We start from the raw sequence: 15,664 nt of genomic DNA on the forward strand, positions 1-15,664 counted from the left end.
CTATTCACCAGAGAAATGCAAATGCAAATGCAAGAGATATCATCTCACACCTGCCAGAATGACTATTATCAATAAATCAACAAACAACAAGTGCTGGCAAGGATGTAAAGAAAGGGGGACCCTTCTGCTTTGCTGGTGGGAATGCAGATTGGTTCAGCCACTGTGGAAAGCCATATGGAGATACCTCAAAAATTTAAAAATGGATCTGCCTTTAGACTCAGTGATCCTACTTCTGGGAATATACATGAAGGAACCCAAAACACTAATTTGAAAGGACATAAGCACCCCTATGTTCACTACAGCATTATTTACAGTTGCCAAAATATGGAAGCAACCTAAGTAGATGAGTAGATAAAACAAGTATGGGATATTTATACAATGAATACTACTTGGCTGTAAAAAAGAGGAAAACTTTACTCTTTGCAGCAGAATGGGTGGATCTGGACAACATTATCCTAAGTGATATTAGTAAGCCAATCAGAAAAAGACAAATACATATGATTTCACTCATATGTGGAATCTAATGAACAAACTACACTAAGAAGCAAAGGAGAGACAGATTCATAGATGGAGAGCACAACGACAGCTAAGTGGGAGAGATTATGGGGTGGAGAGATTGAGCAAAAAGGAAAAAGAACTCATGGACATGGACAACAGTGTGGTGATTGCAGGAGAAGGGTATAGGGGGATTAAATGGTATTGAAAAAATACAATAAAAAAGTTAAAAAAGAAAAAAATAAAGGCTATTGATTTTTGCATGCTAAAAAAAGGGTAAAGATACACATGACAGTAGATTTGTTAGAAACAATGTAAGTAAGGATGCAGTAAAACAAAAATTTAATATATTGGAAGAAAAACTCATCTTACAATTTTATACCCAGCAAAAAAATACCTTTTTAAAAAAATAATTTTATTTTTTAATTTTTATAGGGCAGGGCAGGGCAGGGCAGGGCAGGGCAGGGCAGGGCAGGGAAGGGAAGGGAAGGGAAGGGAAGGGAAGGGAAGGGAAGGGAAAAGGGAGAGAAATATCAATGTATGGTTGCTTTTCATGCGCACCCTGCTAGGAACTGGCCTGCAATCCAGGCATGTGCCCTGACTAGGAATCGAACCACAATCATTGGGTTCACAGGCCTGTGCTCAATCCACTGAGCTACACCAGCCAGGGCTAAAAAAATACCTTTTAAAAAAGCAGGCAGAATAAAGACTCTTTCAAACATAAAAGCTGAGAGACTTCATCATCAGTAGACTCATGTAACATAAAATATTAAAGTCCTTCAAGTAGAAAGAATGATATCAGATAGAAATCTGTGTTTACACAAAGGAATGAGGAATACCAAAATGTTAAATCATGGTATACAGGTAAGATGCTTTAAAGATTTTTTATTATTTATGGCTACATAAAAAACAACAAACAATAGTAATAGTAATGTGGGGTTTATAACTTATGCAAAAAGATCAGCAAGGAGAAAATGGAAGTATATGATTTTCAGTTTTTACACTGTATGTGAGTGACATAGTATCCCCTGAAACCGGGCTCTAATAAGTTACAGATGCATACAAACTCCAAACTAACCACTAAAGTGAAAAATCGGAGTTATACCTTATAAGCCAACATAGATGATAAAGTGGAATTATTAAAAATATTCTATTAATCAAAAAGAAGCAGAAGAACAGGAACAAAGAATGAATAAGACAAATAGAAAGCAAATACAAGATGCCTGATTTAATCTATATCACTAACCATATTAAATGCAAATGGTCTAAATACTACAAATGAAAAAGGACTATCAAGACTGAACAAAACAAGACCCAACTGTATACTTCCTCTAAGAAATGCACTGTAAATATAAAGGCATAAGTTAAACGGAAAAGGATGAAAAAGTATTATTGTTGTATGCTAACAATAATACATTTTAAAAACTAAAGAAGCTATATTTGTATCAGACAAGGTAAATATCAGAATAAAGAATATCTCTAGGGATGAAGAAGGTAATTTCTTTTTTTTTTTAAATATTTTATTTATTTATTTTTCGAGAGAGGGGAAGGGAAGGAGAAAGAGTGGGAGAGAAACATCAATGTATGGTTGCTTCTCCTGCATCCGCTGCTGGGAACTGGCCTGCAACCCAGGCATGTGCCCTGACTGGGAATCGAACCGGGATACTCTGGTTCGCAGGCCCGCGCTCAATCCACTGAGCTATGCCAGCCAGGGCAAGAAGGTAATTTCTTTATCTAATAAAAATTAATTAATCAAGAAAATATAAAAGTGTTTAACATTTATACATTTAAAAGAAGAACTTCAAAGTACATAAAGCAAAAACTGGTCAAACTACAAAAAGAAACTGACAATTTCACAATTTTAGTTTGAGATTTTAAGACCTATCTCTAGCCCTGGGAAGGGCAGTCACTCTCCATTCAGCAACACCCCAGATATCAGAACACCAAGAACAGAGAAAACAAGAAAAGAAAATATATTTAAAAAAATCAGTGGTTGCTAGGGGCTCAGTGGGAAGAGAGGGATCAAGAGGTGGAAAACAAGATTTTTTGGGCAGTAAAGCTATCCCTTATGATACATGTCATTACACATTTGTGAAAACCTGTAGAATGTATGATACAAAGAATGAACCATAATGTAAACCCTGGACTATAATAATAATGTATGAATACTGGCTCATCAATTGTAATGTATGTATCACATTACTATAAGCTGTTAATAAAAGAAGTCACTTGTGCATATGTTGGGGGAGGGTAGTATATGGGAACCTCTCTGTACTTTCTACTCAGTTTTCCTTTAAATCTAAAACTTCCCTAAACAAAAGTCAATTAAAACAAAACAAAACAAAACATAGACTCAGAAGATGAGTTGGTGGTGAGGTAGGTGGGAGTGGAACCCAGTGTGTGCCCAGCTGGAACACCTAGGCAATCTTCTGAGGAACAGCCAACAGAATCTCAGCTTATATGAAGTCTGGAGGAAAAAATTGCAGAGGACATTGAAAAATAGACAGTGAGATTGTGCCGGGAGGTAAGGTTCCTGGAATCTGCCTGGGAACCAGGGCTACTTCTGCTGGTGCCTACTTCAGTATACAGGAAGGAGAGTTAGATCACCAGCTCCCTCTCCCACCAGAGCAGGGAGGGCAGCCCAGCACCAGGAGGTACCTGGGTGCTGGAAGTCCCTGAGGAGGGAGAATAGAAACAAAGTGGGAGACACACAGAGGTGGTACGCAACCGCTGGGACAGTGGACACCAGCACTAGAGAAATTGAGGTGTCAGGCAACACCTGGAGAAGGGAGGAGTTGGGGGCACTGTGAAACCCTGACCCGGATAGTCTCCAGACTGGTTGGAAAGTTGGGCTGTGTTAAGGGCAGCTGCTTTGTAAGGAACTCTCCAGCAGCAGCTGGCTCACCCCAAGGGAGGTGTCAGCTGCGATCACCCAGAGACAGTATCTGAGCAGTACTGCGCACCCTGCTTGTTTCCGGCTACACACCCTAGATTGACTAATGCTGTGAGCAGCTGAGTGGTTGATTTGAGCTTTGCAGCTCACAGAGAACCTGGGCTGGAGGCCAGGAAACTGCGAATATTATGACCCAGACCTGGTCCCCATCCTCTCAAACCATAGGAAGAAAGAAAAGCAAACCCTAACCCCCCTCTTCCTGTGGCATCTAGGAAGATCACCAGAACTCCATAAACAGGCTTAAAGTCAGCAGGAGGCTAAATGTTGTTGTTGTTGTTGTTATTATTATTATTATTATTTGGATCCACTCTTTTTTCCGTTTTCTTTTTCCCCCAAGTAAGACAATAAGATGTGGAGTTACAAAGGATCCAGAGACAGATCCAAAGGAGCAGCACAAGGCTAACTCTCAAAACTGAGAAACGAAGACAAATGTCACTTTTCCTGTCCCATAGAGCTGGCACTGTTTAAGTATATTATTATTATCTTGTCATTATTTTTACCACTTTTACTATTATGTTTTTTATTTATCTTTCTTATGTTTAGTTTTCCTTGTTTTATTTCCCTGTTTAATTACATTATTTCACTGATATTCCTTATTTTTTCTTTATTGTATTTTAATTTCCCTTCTTTCACTTAACCTGTGTCCCCAAAACACACAACTCTTGATTGGGTACTTTCTATTTTGGCTACCCAAATCATACATTTTTTCTCATATTATTGTTTTTCCAGTAGTATTATAAATAATTGTTGTCCCACACTACACAGCAACTCTCCACGATCTTAGCCCACTTCACTTTAATACTAAGCATTACTATTGTTCTGGTTAACTCTATTCTCTCTCACACTATACCTACTTTCTATCCTTCAATCTCACTATATTACATCATCTAACCTTGCACAAGTGCTCTGTTTTCTGGATTCAGCTCATAATTCAGCTAACAAGAGTCTTATCTCTCATTTACCTTTTACAAAAAGTGGCTACTTGGGTGAATTATCACAGTTAATACTATACTTATCCAAAGAATCTCCGATCTCCTCGCTACTTCCTGGTACTTTAAATCCCATTAAATACTCTCCTGCTGTCTTAACCCATTTTAACTCCAAACTGCCACTGATCACATACAAGAATAGGTGGGAGCAGTGAACATTAGTATATTCTTAGTATAATATAGTATATATTATACTAATATATACTATATTAGTATATTAGTATATTCTGCTGGAGCAGAAGAACCACTAAAAAGGGAACCACCAAAGGTAAAAACCCAAGTACAACAAGAGAGCCCACATAAACAGAAGAAAGGGCAAATCTAGAGCACCCAGACAAGGAGATCAAAGAGACCACACCACTGAACCCCAATGAATCCTACCATAAAAGTTTACCTTACAAAGACAGTTAGCAAAGCGAAACATCAGGAAGAAGAGAAACAAACTAAAAGAGTCATCTAAAATGGGGAAGCAAAAACAGAACATGCAATCAAAAGGAATGGAAGACTCCCCATTAAAAGACCTAAATGTAAAAAGTAAATGTAAAATTCAAATTAGTGGTTATAAAGATAAGGAACTCACAGACAACTACAAAGAACTAAGTGAGAACTACATTGCCATGAAAAAGGGAATACAAACTGTAAACAAAAACCAGGAAGAAGTTAACAATAAAATTTCAGAAATAAAAAACACATTAGAAGGAATTACGAGCAGGCTGGATGAAGCAAAAGATAGAATCAGCGAGTTGGATGACAGGCTTCAAAAAACCACCCAGATAGAGCAAGAAAAGAAAAAGAGGTTCAGAAAGAATGAACAGGTGGTAAGGGAGCTGCAAGACAACATGAAATATAACAATATTTATAATATAGGTATACTAGAAGGAGAAGAAGAGCAAGGGATAGAAAACCCATTTGAAAAAGTAATGATGAAAAATTCCCTAATGTGATGAGAGAAAAAGTCACAAAAATACACGAAACACAGAGAGTCCCAATCAAGAGAAACCCAATGAGGCCCACTTCAAGACACAACATAAATAAAATGGCAAAATTCTAAGAAAAAGAGATAATCTTAAAGGTAGCAAGGGAGAAACAAGAAGTAACTTACAAGGGAGCCCCGATAAGGCTAACAACTGACTTTTCAATGGAAATGCTCTATGTAAGAAGAGAATGGCAAAAAAATATTCCAAGTAATGAAAACCAGAGGCCTGCAACAAAGATTACTCTACCCAGCAAGGCTCTCAATTAAAATGGAAGGCCAAATAAGGAGCTGCCTAGATGATAGAAGTCTAAAAGAATACACCTCCACCAAAACCAGCTCTGCAAGACATGCAAAAGGGTCTGCTTTAAAAATAGGAAGAAAAACAGTAAGAGAGAGAGGAACACAGGTACAAAAAATGGAAATGAATGAGTACCTATCAATAATAACCTTAAATGTAAACGTATTAAATACTACAATCAAAAGACAGAGAATAGCTAAATAGATTAAGAAATCATGACCCACACATATATTGCCTACAAGAGATTCACCTCAGAATGAAAGACCTAAACAGACTGAAAGTGAAGGGCTGGAAACAAATATTTCAAGCAAACTGACAGGAAAGAAAATCTGGGGTAGCAATACTCATATTAGACAAAACAGACTTCAAAATAAGGGCCATAAAAAGAGACCCAGAAGGTCACTTCATAATACTCAAGAAAAGAACACATCAAGAAGACATGAATATTGTAAATATACATACACACAACATAGGAGCACCCAAACACATAAAGAAAATCTTGGAGGACTTTAAGAAAGATATTGAGAGCAACACAATTATACTAGGAAATTTTAAAACCCCACTCTGAAAAATGAATAGATCTTCCAAACAAAATACCAACTTAAAGCTTGAACAATGTCTTAGATCAAATGGACTTAACTGATACATATATAGAGCCTTTCATCCCAAGAAGCAAAATATCCTTTACAAATGCACATGGAACATTTTCAAAGATAGACCACATGGCAGGACACAAAACAAGCCTCAACAAGATCAAGAAAATTAAAATCATATCAAGCATTTTCTTGCACCACAAGAGACTAAAACTAGAAACCAACCTCAAGGAAAAAACTCAAAAACACTAGAACCCACGGAGACTGAACAGCATACTATTAAATAATGAATGGATTAAGAATGAGATCAAAATTAAAAAGTCTCTGGAAACAAATGAAAATGAACTCACTAAATCCAAAATTTATGGGACACAGTGAGGGCAGTCATGAGTGGGGATTTCATAATGATACAGGCCTGCATTAAAAAAATAAAAACATTTCAAACAAACAACCTAACCCTACATCTGCAAGAACTCGAGGAACAACAAAGACAGCCCAGAGCAAGTAGAAGGAAGGAAATAACCAAGATCAGAGCAGAATTAAATGACATACAGAGACTAAAAGTATAATTCTAAGGATTAATAAATCCAGGAGCTGGTTATTTGAAAAGGTAAACAAAATTGAAAAGCCTTTAAGTAGATTGATTCATCAAGAAAAAAAGAGAGAGGACCCAAATAAACACAATCAGATATGAAACAGGAGAGATTATAACTGATACCACAGAAATACAAAGGGTTGTAAGAAATTACTATGAAGAACTACATGCCAAGAAATTTGAAAACCTAGGTGAAATGGACAGATTTCTAGAAAAATATAATCTTCCAAAACTCAGTGAAGAAGCAGAAAGCCTGAACAGACCAATAACAGTTGATAAAATTGAAGCAGTAATCAAAACACTCCCAACACACAAAAGCCCTGGACCAGATGGTTTCACAGGAGAATTCTACACACCACTTAAGGAAAAGTTAACCCCCATTCTTCACAGACTATTACAAAAAATCCAAAATGATGGAAGACTTCCAAATTCTTTTTGTGAAGTTAGCATCATTTTAATCCCAAAACCAGATAAAGACACAACAAAGAAAACTTCAGGCCAATATCGCTGATGAACATAGATGCTTAAAATCCTCAACAAAATATTGGCAAACTGCATCCAGCAATACATTAAAAAGATCATACACCATGATCAAGTGAGATTCATCCCAGGGATGCACGGATGGTACAATATTTGCAAATCAATAAATGTTATATATCACATAAACAAAATGAATGGCAAAAATTACATGATCCTATCAAGAGATGTAGAAAAATCATTTGATAAGGTACAGCACCCATTTATGATAAAAACATTCAGCAAAGTGGGAACAGAGGGAGCATTCCTCAACCTAATAAAAGCTATATACAAGAGACCTACAGCCAACATCATAGTCAATGGACAAAAACTTAAAGCTTTCCCACTAAGATCAGGAACAAGACAAGCATGCCCACTTTCACCATTTCTATTCAAAATAGTAGTAGAAGTCCCAGACACAGCAATCAGACAAGAAAAAGGAAGAAAAGGAATCCAAATTGGAAAAAAGGAAGCAAAAGTATCATTACTTGCAGATGACCTAACACATAGAAAATCCAATAGATTTCACCAAAAAACTACTCGACCTAATAAGTGAATTTGGCAAAACAGTGGGATACAAAGTCAGTACTCAGAAATCAAAGACATTTTTGTATACCAACAATGAAACATCAGAAACAGAAATCAGGAAAAAAAATCCCATTTGATAGAGCAACAAGAAAAATTAAGTACCTAGGAATAAACCTAACCAAGGAGGTAAAAGACCAGTACTCAGAAAACTATACAACACTGAAGAAAGAAATTAAGGAAGACACAAACAAATGGAAGCATGTACTATGCTCATGGATTGGAAGAATTAACATCATCAAAATGGTCATACTACCCAAAACAGTTTATAGATTCAATGAAGTTTCTACTAGAGTACCAATGAAATATTTCACAGAGACAGAACAAACATTTCAAAAATTTATATGGAATCATAAATGACCCCAAGTAGCTGCAGCAATTTTGAGAAGGAAGAAGAAAGCAGGAGGAATCACAATACCTGATATCAAACAGTATCACAAGGCCACTGTAATCAAAACAGTCTGATACTGGCATAAAAACAGACACATAGACCAATGGAACAGAACAGAGAGCCTGGAAATAAACCCAAGTCCCAATGGTCAATTAATATTTGTCAAAGAGGGGGAAAGCAAAAAATAAAGTAAAAATAGCCTCTTCAACAAATGGTATTGGGAGATCTGGACAGCTACATGCAAAAAAATGAAACTCGATCACCAGCTTACATGATAAAAATAAATTCAAGTTGAATAGAAGACTGAAATATAAGTCGTAACACCACAAAAGTCCTAGAGGAAAACATTGGCAGGAAAATCTCAGACATTCCATGCAGCACATTCTTCACTGATTCCTCCTCTAAAGCAAGGGACATAAAGAATAAACCCATGTGGGACCTCATCAAATTAAAAAGCTTCTTCATGGCCAAAGAAAAAAGCATTAAAATGAAAAGAAAACCAATGTATTTGCTAATGATACCTTGGACAAGGGTTTGATCTCCAAAATATATAAAGAACTATATGACTCCAGTCCAGGAAGACCAAAAACCCAATTAAAAAATGGGCAAAAGATTTGAACAGATGCTTCTCTAAGGAGGATATACAGAGGGCCCAGAGACATATGAAAATATGTTCAGTATCACTGGCCATCAAGAGATGCAAATTAAAACCACAATTAGGCACCATTTCACACCAGTCAGAATGGCCATAATAAACAAAGCAACAAATGAGTGTTGCAGAGGATGTGGAGAAAAGGGAACCCTAGTGCACTGTTGGTGGGAATGCAGACTTGTGCAGCCACTGTAGAAAACAGTATGGAATTTTCTCAGAAAATTAAAAATGGAACTGACTTTTGACTCAGCAATTCTACTGTTGGAATTATGCCCTAATAGTCCTGAAACACCAATTCAAAAGAACCCATGTACCCCAGTGTTCAGAGCAGCACAATTTACAATAGCCAAGTGCTCGAAGCAATCTAAGTGCCCATCAGCCAATAAGTGGATCAAAAAACTATGGTACATTTACACAATGGAATACTACGCAGCAAAGAGAAAAAAAAAAAGGAGCTTCTACCATTTGCAACAGCATAGATGTAACTAGAGAGCATTATGCTAAGTGAAATTAGCCAGGGGGTGAGGGACAAATACCATGCGATCTCACCTTTATCTGGAACATAATTAACAAAAGAAAAAAGCAAACAAAATATAACCAAAGAAATTGAAATTAAGAACTATTTAACAATAGCCAGAGGGGAGTGTAGTGACAGGAGAGGACAATGGGAAGGACACATGGACAGAACCAAGGGGGAGGGTGGAAGCAAGGGAGGGAAGTGGGTTTGGCTGGGGTTGGGGGGAGGGGGGAGAAAATGCAGACAAGTGTAACTGAAGAACAATAAGGTAATTAAAAAAAGAAAAAAACAGTAAGCTATGTTCTAAGAGAACAATATGACATACAGGGTGGGGCAAAAGTAAGTTCACAGATGTTTGTATGGAAAATAATACAACAATTAATAATAATAATACAAGAATAAACTGTTTTGTGTACTCACGATTGTAAACCTACTTTTGTCCCACTGTGTATTTAGCCAACAGGCAAACCCATGCACTAGGAAAGTCAGTGCTTTTGGATCTGAAGTACTGCTATTCGTGGCCATGAGTGCAAATACAAATGTACTAGTATGTTTATAGCAACACCATTTGTAACAGCAAAAGGTTGAGAACAACCTAAGTATCCCATCATTTAAAATAGAGGTTACCAATTAGGGCATATACATTCATTGGAATTCTAAGAAACTATTTAAAAAGAAGGAAGTGAATTCTTTTTAGGTCCTGAAAAGGAATGATCTTAGTGACATTTTAATGGGGGAAGGTATGAAAAGTACGGGTGTGTGTGACACCTATATTAGCGTATTTCAAAAATATGTATTAATGTATATATATACATGGACTTTGATCAGAAGGACACATAAGAGACTGGTAATGGTGGCCCTGGAGGGAAAGTTGTGGGAAAAGGGTGAGAGGGAGATGGTCTTCTTTGTGTATTCTCTTTTAATGCCATCCACACGTTACTTTCAGAAAAAGATTTAAAGTGCTCTGGGTGTTTTTCTTCTGTATATTTCTGTATGGTCAAGAAAAGGTCCCAATCATTCCCTTCTCCCAAATGAAACAGGAAATAAAATAGCAATATCAATATGACAACACCTACCATGATCTTTTTGTTGTCAGGAAACTCCAGGCCAAAATAGTCACCTTCCACAAGGTTGAGGTGGTTGCAAACTGCATCCAGCAACACTTTCCCTGGGGCTCTTTCCTGGGAACAGAAACAAGAGAAGTTATGCCCTCTGAAACAGGCAGGTGCACAAAGAGTTTCCAGATACCTCCCCTGCCACACACAATGTTCCCTGTCGTTATCATCTTGTATTAGTGCAGCAATTTTCATCCAGTGCATTGCAAGAATTTTTTAAACATATAATACCTGAGTATTTAGCCAGGGGCACTCACCTCTTATCCCTTAGATTGTCAAATAAAAAATGACACAACAGCCAACACAATAGCCATCTGATGTGAACGAATCAAAATTATACCTATTTTTTGTCATATTTGTGAAAAATATATTTTTGGCTTACCACAGAATTTTAGTAATTAGTTCATGTGTGCCATGAGATGAAAAAGGTTGAAGATCACTGCAGTAGTGCAATATATTTGTTATAATTAGCCAATATTGATATATTACTATCAGCTGAAGTCCACTGTTTACAGTAGTGATCATTCTTTGTGTTGTATAGTTCTATGGAGTTTGAAAAATGTATAATATCATGTATCCACCATAACAGTAGCATCATCCTAAAAGTTCATTGTGCTTTACCTCTTCAACCTCTATCCTCCTCCTCCTTTAGCCCTGGCAACCAATGATTTTTTTTATTGTGTTAATAGTTTTACATTTTAAACAATATCATATACTTGGAATTACAAAGTATGTAGATTTTTCAGACCGGCATCTTTCACTTGGCAAGGTACATTTAAGCTTCCTTTATGTCTTTTCATGGCTTGATAACTCATTTCTTTTTATCATTGAGTAATATCCCATTCTCTAGATTGATCATAGTTTGTTTATGTATTCACTTATTGAAGGACATGTTAGTTGCCAAGTTTCTGCAATTATGCATACAGTTGCTACAAATACTTGTGTGTGGGTTTGGGGTGGATGTAAGTTTTCAATTCATGATCCCATTCCCTTTTTGTGGCCATTGAAACTCTGCCCTGTGCCTCTTTCCTCCATGAAAATTTATGGCTTTTTTCTCTCGGTTTCTATAGCACTTTTTGCAGACTCATCTAGACTACACATACAGTGAAGGTAAAGGCCACATTTTATTAATCCCTCGATGTACAGTGTTTAAAGAACAACCAATTTTGTTAAAATGAATGACTCAGAAAAGTTTCTTATTCCACTATATTATATATAAATAGCTATGAGTCTATCTCTCTAATTAAATTCTGAACTATTAATTCACCTTATAGTCCTACTGCTTAGCAAAGCAACTGGCACCTTATCAATGTCTGCTAAATCAATACTGCACTGAATCTGTAAGGAAAGGGAACATGATATATAAGAATCTGATTTCTACCCTAAAAGCTTAGAATCATATGCTTTGGTTTCTCTTCACTATCCAGTGGACTCCTAATGATCCACCAGTAAAATATATCCAACCCCACCACAACAAACACTGAAAGAAAAATGTTTCAAAGACATGGTTATCTCTAGTTGCCAGTTTCCTAGCTTCACCTCCCTTCTGAGAAGAGCAGAACATTTAGGAACCAATTAGTAACCCAGGAGACTAGCTGATAGAGTCAGAGTCTGACAAGTACAATGATGAATGTGTTCACTGGGCTGCCCCAGTGTGACCTGAGGAGCCATCAAAGGTGCTTCAAAGTCCAGCAATAAAGCATCTTTGTTTTGAACAGATATCAATTTATGCTGTGATTACTCATCATTAAAATCCATAAGATACTCACCACTATCTAAGGGAGAACAGCATCCTCCATGGATAATTCCAACCTCACCAGGCTTCAGACTTTGAATGCATGGTCCAAGGGTTAAGTCATTTTACTTGCACTGATGGATGGCAGGAGTAATGTGATTGAATGAAAACCCCACTCTCTTCTGTCAAAAATACCCTCCCCCATACACCTGCATTTACCCAGTGGATGTAAGAGCCACATGAATTTCTGGTCACCAATCTTATTTTTCTTTTCTTTGTGGCACCACTGTGCCCTGTTCAGTCTTGCTGAAAGCATTTGGAAATTCCTCAGCCAGGCTAAAGCAGGGTCCTGGGTGCAAGTTCTCACACCCACCTCCAAAGAGCTACATGAGTAACTGATATACAACTCTTTAGTATATGTGCTGCCGAAGCGAGCACTGATACACAACTCTTTAAGTCCTCTTCTCTGTCCAGTAAAATCTGCAGGCATTATTAACAACATAATAAATAAGAGCCTGGAGGTAAGAAGTTGTGGAAGTATTCTTATATTATGTTTTTTAAAGAGAAGACCACATGCCAGTTTCACAATCCTTTTTCCCAATTCTTTTTTAAAATTATGTTTTATTGTTTATGCTATTAGAGTTGTCCTGAATTTCCCCCCTGTGGTCCCCTCTACCCAGGACCCCACAGTACCTCAGGAAATTTCCCCATCATTGTTTATATCCATGAACAATGGACATATACATATAAGTTCCTTGGTTACATCATTTTCTTATACTGTACTTTACATTCCCATGGCTATTGTGTAACTACCTACTGGTACTTCATCGCCTTATATCTTCACCCATTCCCCCACATCCCCTACCCATCTGGCAACCACCAAAACATTCTCCATGTCCATGATTCTGTCTCTGTTCTTGTTTTCTTAGTTTTATTTTTTAGATCAGTTGTTGATAGGTATGTATTTTTTCCATTTTATTGTTCTTAGTTTTGATCTTTTTCTTAAAAAAGCCCCTTTAACATTTCATATAATAATAGTTTGGAGATGATGAGTTACTCTAGTTTTTTCTTGTCTGGGAAGCTCTTTATCCACCCTTCCATTCTAAATGACAGCTTTGCTGGGTAGAACAATTTTGGCTGTAGGTCCCTGCTTTTCATGACTTTGAGTATTTCTTGGCAATCCCTTCCAGCCTGCAAAGTTTCATCTGAGAAATCAGCTGATGGTCTTATGGGAACTCTCTGTAGGTATCTAACTGCTTTTCTCTTGCTGCCTTTAAGATTCTCTCTTTATTTTTTAACCATTGGTATTTTAATTATGATGTGTCTAGAAGTAGGCCTCTTTGCATCCATCTTTTTGTGACTCTCCATGCTTTCTGGACTTGTATGTCTATTTCCTTCATCAATTTGGGGAAATATTCATTATTTTTTCAAACAGATTTCCAATTTCTTGCCCTTTCTCTTCTCCTTCTGGCACCCATATAATGCGAATGTTGGACCTCTTAAAGTTGTACCAGAGGCTGCTTATACTACCCTCCATTTTTGGACTATTTTTTTCTTCTCATTGTTCTGATGGGTTGTTTTTTGCTTCTTCCTGATGTTCCAAATCATTGATTTGATTTTTGGCTTTATCTACTTTACTGTTGTTTCCCTGTAACTAGTTCTTTAAATAAATTAGTGAATCCTTCTTTACTGACTGGATGTTTTTTTATGCTGTTGAGGTCTTCACTAAGTTCCTTGAGCATCCTTATAACCAGTATTTTGAACTCTGCATCTGATAGATTGCTTATCTCCATTTCATTTAGCTCTTTTTCTGGAACTTTAGTCTATTCTTTTATTTGGGCCATGTTTGTCTTCTTGTTTTGGCAGCCTCTGTATTTGTTTCCTGTTTTTAAAATGTATTTTATTGATTATGCTATTAAATTTGTCCCATTTTTTACTCCCCTTTATACCCCACCCCCGGTCCACCCTTATTCCCCCTCCTTAGTTCATGCCCATGGGTCATACATATAAATTCTTTGGCTTCTTCATTTCCTATACTATTCTTACCTACCCCTGTCTATTTTGTATCTATCATTTGTTCTTCTTATTCCTTGTACCTTTCTTCCCATTCCCCTTATTCCCCCCTTCCTCTCCCTGCTGATAACCCTCCATATGATCTACATTTCTGTGAATGTTACTCTTCTAGTTGTTTCATTAGTTTGTTTTGTTTATGCTCTTTTAGATTCAGTTTTTGATAGTTGTGAGTTTGTTGTCATTTTACTGTTTATATTTTTTATCTTCTTTTTCTTAGATAAGAGCCTTTAACATTTCATATAATGAGAGCTTGGTGATGATGAACTCCTTAAACTTGACCTTATCTGGGAAGCGCTTTATCTCCCCTTCCATTCTAAATGATAGTTTTGCTGGATAAAGTAATCTTGGATATGGGCCTTGACTTCCATAACTTTGAATACTTCTTTCCAGCCCCTTCTTGCCTGTAAGGTTTCTTCTGAGAAATCAGCTAATAGTCTTATGAGAATTCCTTTATAGGTAACTGTCTCCTTCTCTCTTGCTTCTTTTAAGATTCTCACCTTATTGTTAATCTTGGGTAATGTAATTTTGATGTGGCTTGGTGTGTGCTTCCTTGGATCCAACTTCTTTGGGACTCTCTGAGCTTCCTGGACTTCCTGGAAGTCTATTTCTTTTGCCTAATAGATTAGGGAACTTCTCCTTGATCATTTACTCAAACAAGTTTTACATTTCTTGCTCTTCCTCTTCTACTGGCACCCCTATCACTAGGATGTTGGGACATTTAAAGTTGTCTCAAAGGTTCCTAAGCCTCTCTTCATTTTTTTGAATTCTTGTTTCTTCATTGTGTTCTGGTTGAATGTTTATTTTTTCTTTCTGGTCCAAATCGTTGATTTGAGCCCCAGTTTCCTTGCCTTCACTGTTGGTTCCCTGTATACTGTCCTTTATTTTAGTTTTCATTACCTTCATTTCTTCTTGTATTTTGCGATCATACTCAGCCATTTCTGTGAGCATCCTGCTTACCATTTTTTTGAAGTCTGCATTTTATAGATTGGCTATCTTTTCATCACTTAGTTGTATTTTTTTCTGGATCTTTGATATGTTTTCATTTGGGCCATATTTTTTTCTTGTCTCCACATGCCTGTTATGTAGTAATAGGCAGAGCCTTAGGTACTCACCAGGGCAGGGTAACCCACTTCACTGCATTGTGATGCTGTATGTGTGGGAGGGGACCAAGAGGGAACAAT

General features: G+C 37.0%; 1 protein-coding gene across 1 annotated transcript in view; it reads right to left on the reverse strand.

The window, feature by feature from the left end:
• Window positions 1–15,664, reverse strand: part of FARP1 (FERM, ARH/RhoGEF and pleckstrin domain protein 1) — a 373,615-nt gene that overhangs the window by 112,340 nt on the left and 245,611 nt on the right. Inside the window, exon 3 of the mRNA XM_053665353.1 lies at window positions 10,637–10,741. Coding sequence (XP_053521328.1) covers window positions 10,637–10,741 — 105 coding nt within the window. The remainder of the gene's footprint in view (window positions 1–10,636; window positions 10,742–15,664) is intronic.

Source organism: Artibeus jamaicensis, unplaced genomic scaffold (assembly GCF_021234435.1).
Source record: "Artibeus jamaicensis isolate MK-2021 breed Jamaican fruit bat unplaced genomic scaffold, CSHL_Jam_final contig_410, whole genome shotgun sequence".
Lineage (NCBI taxonomy): Eukaryota > Metazoa > Chordata > Mammalia > Chiroptera > Phyllostomidae > Artibeus > Artibeus jamaicensis.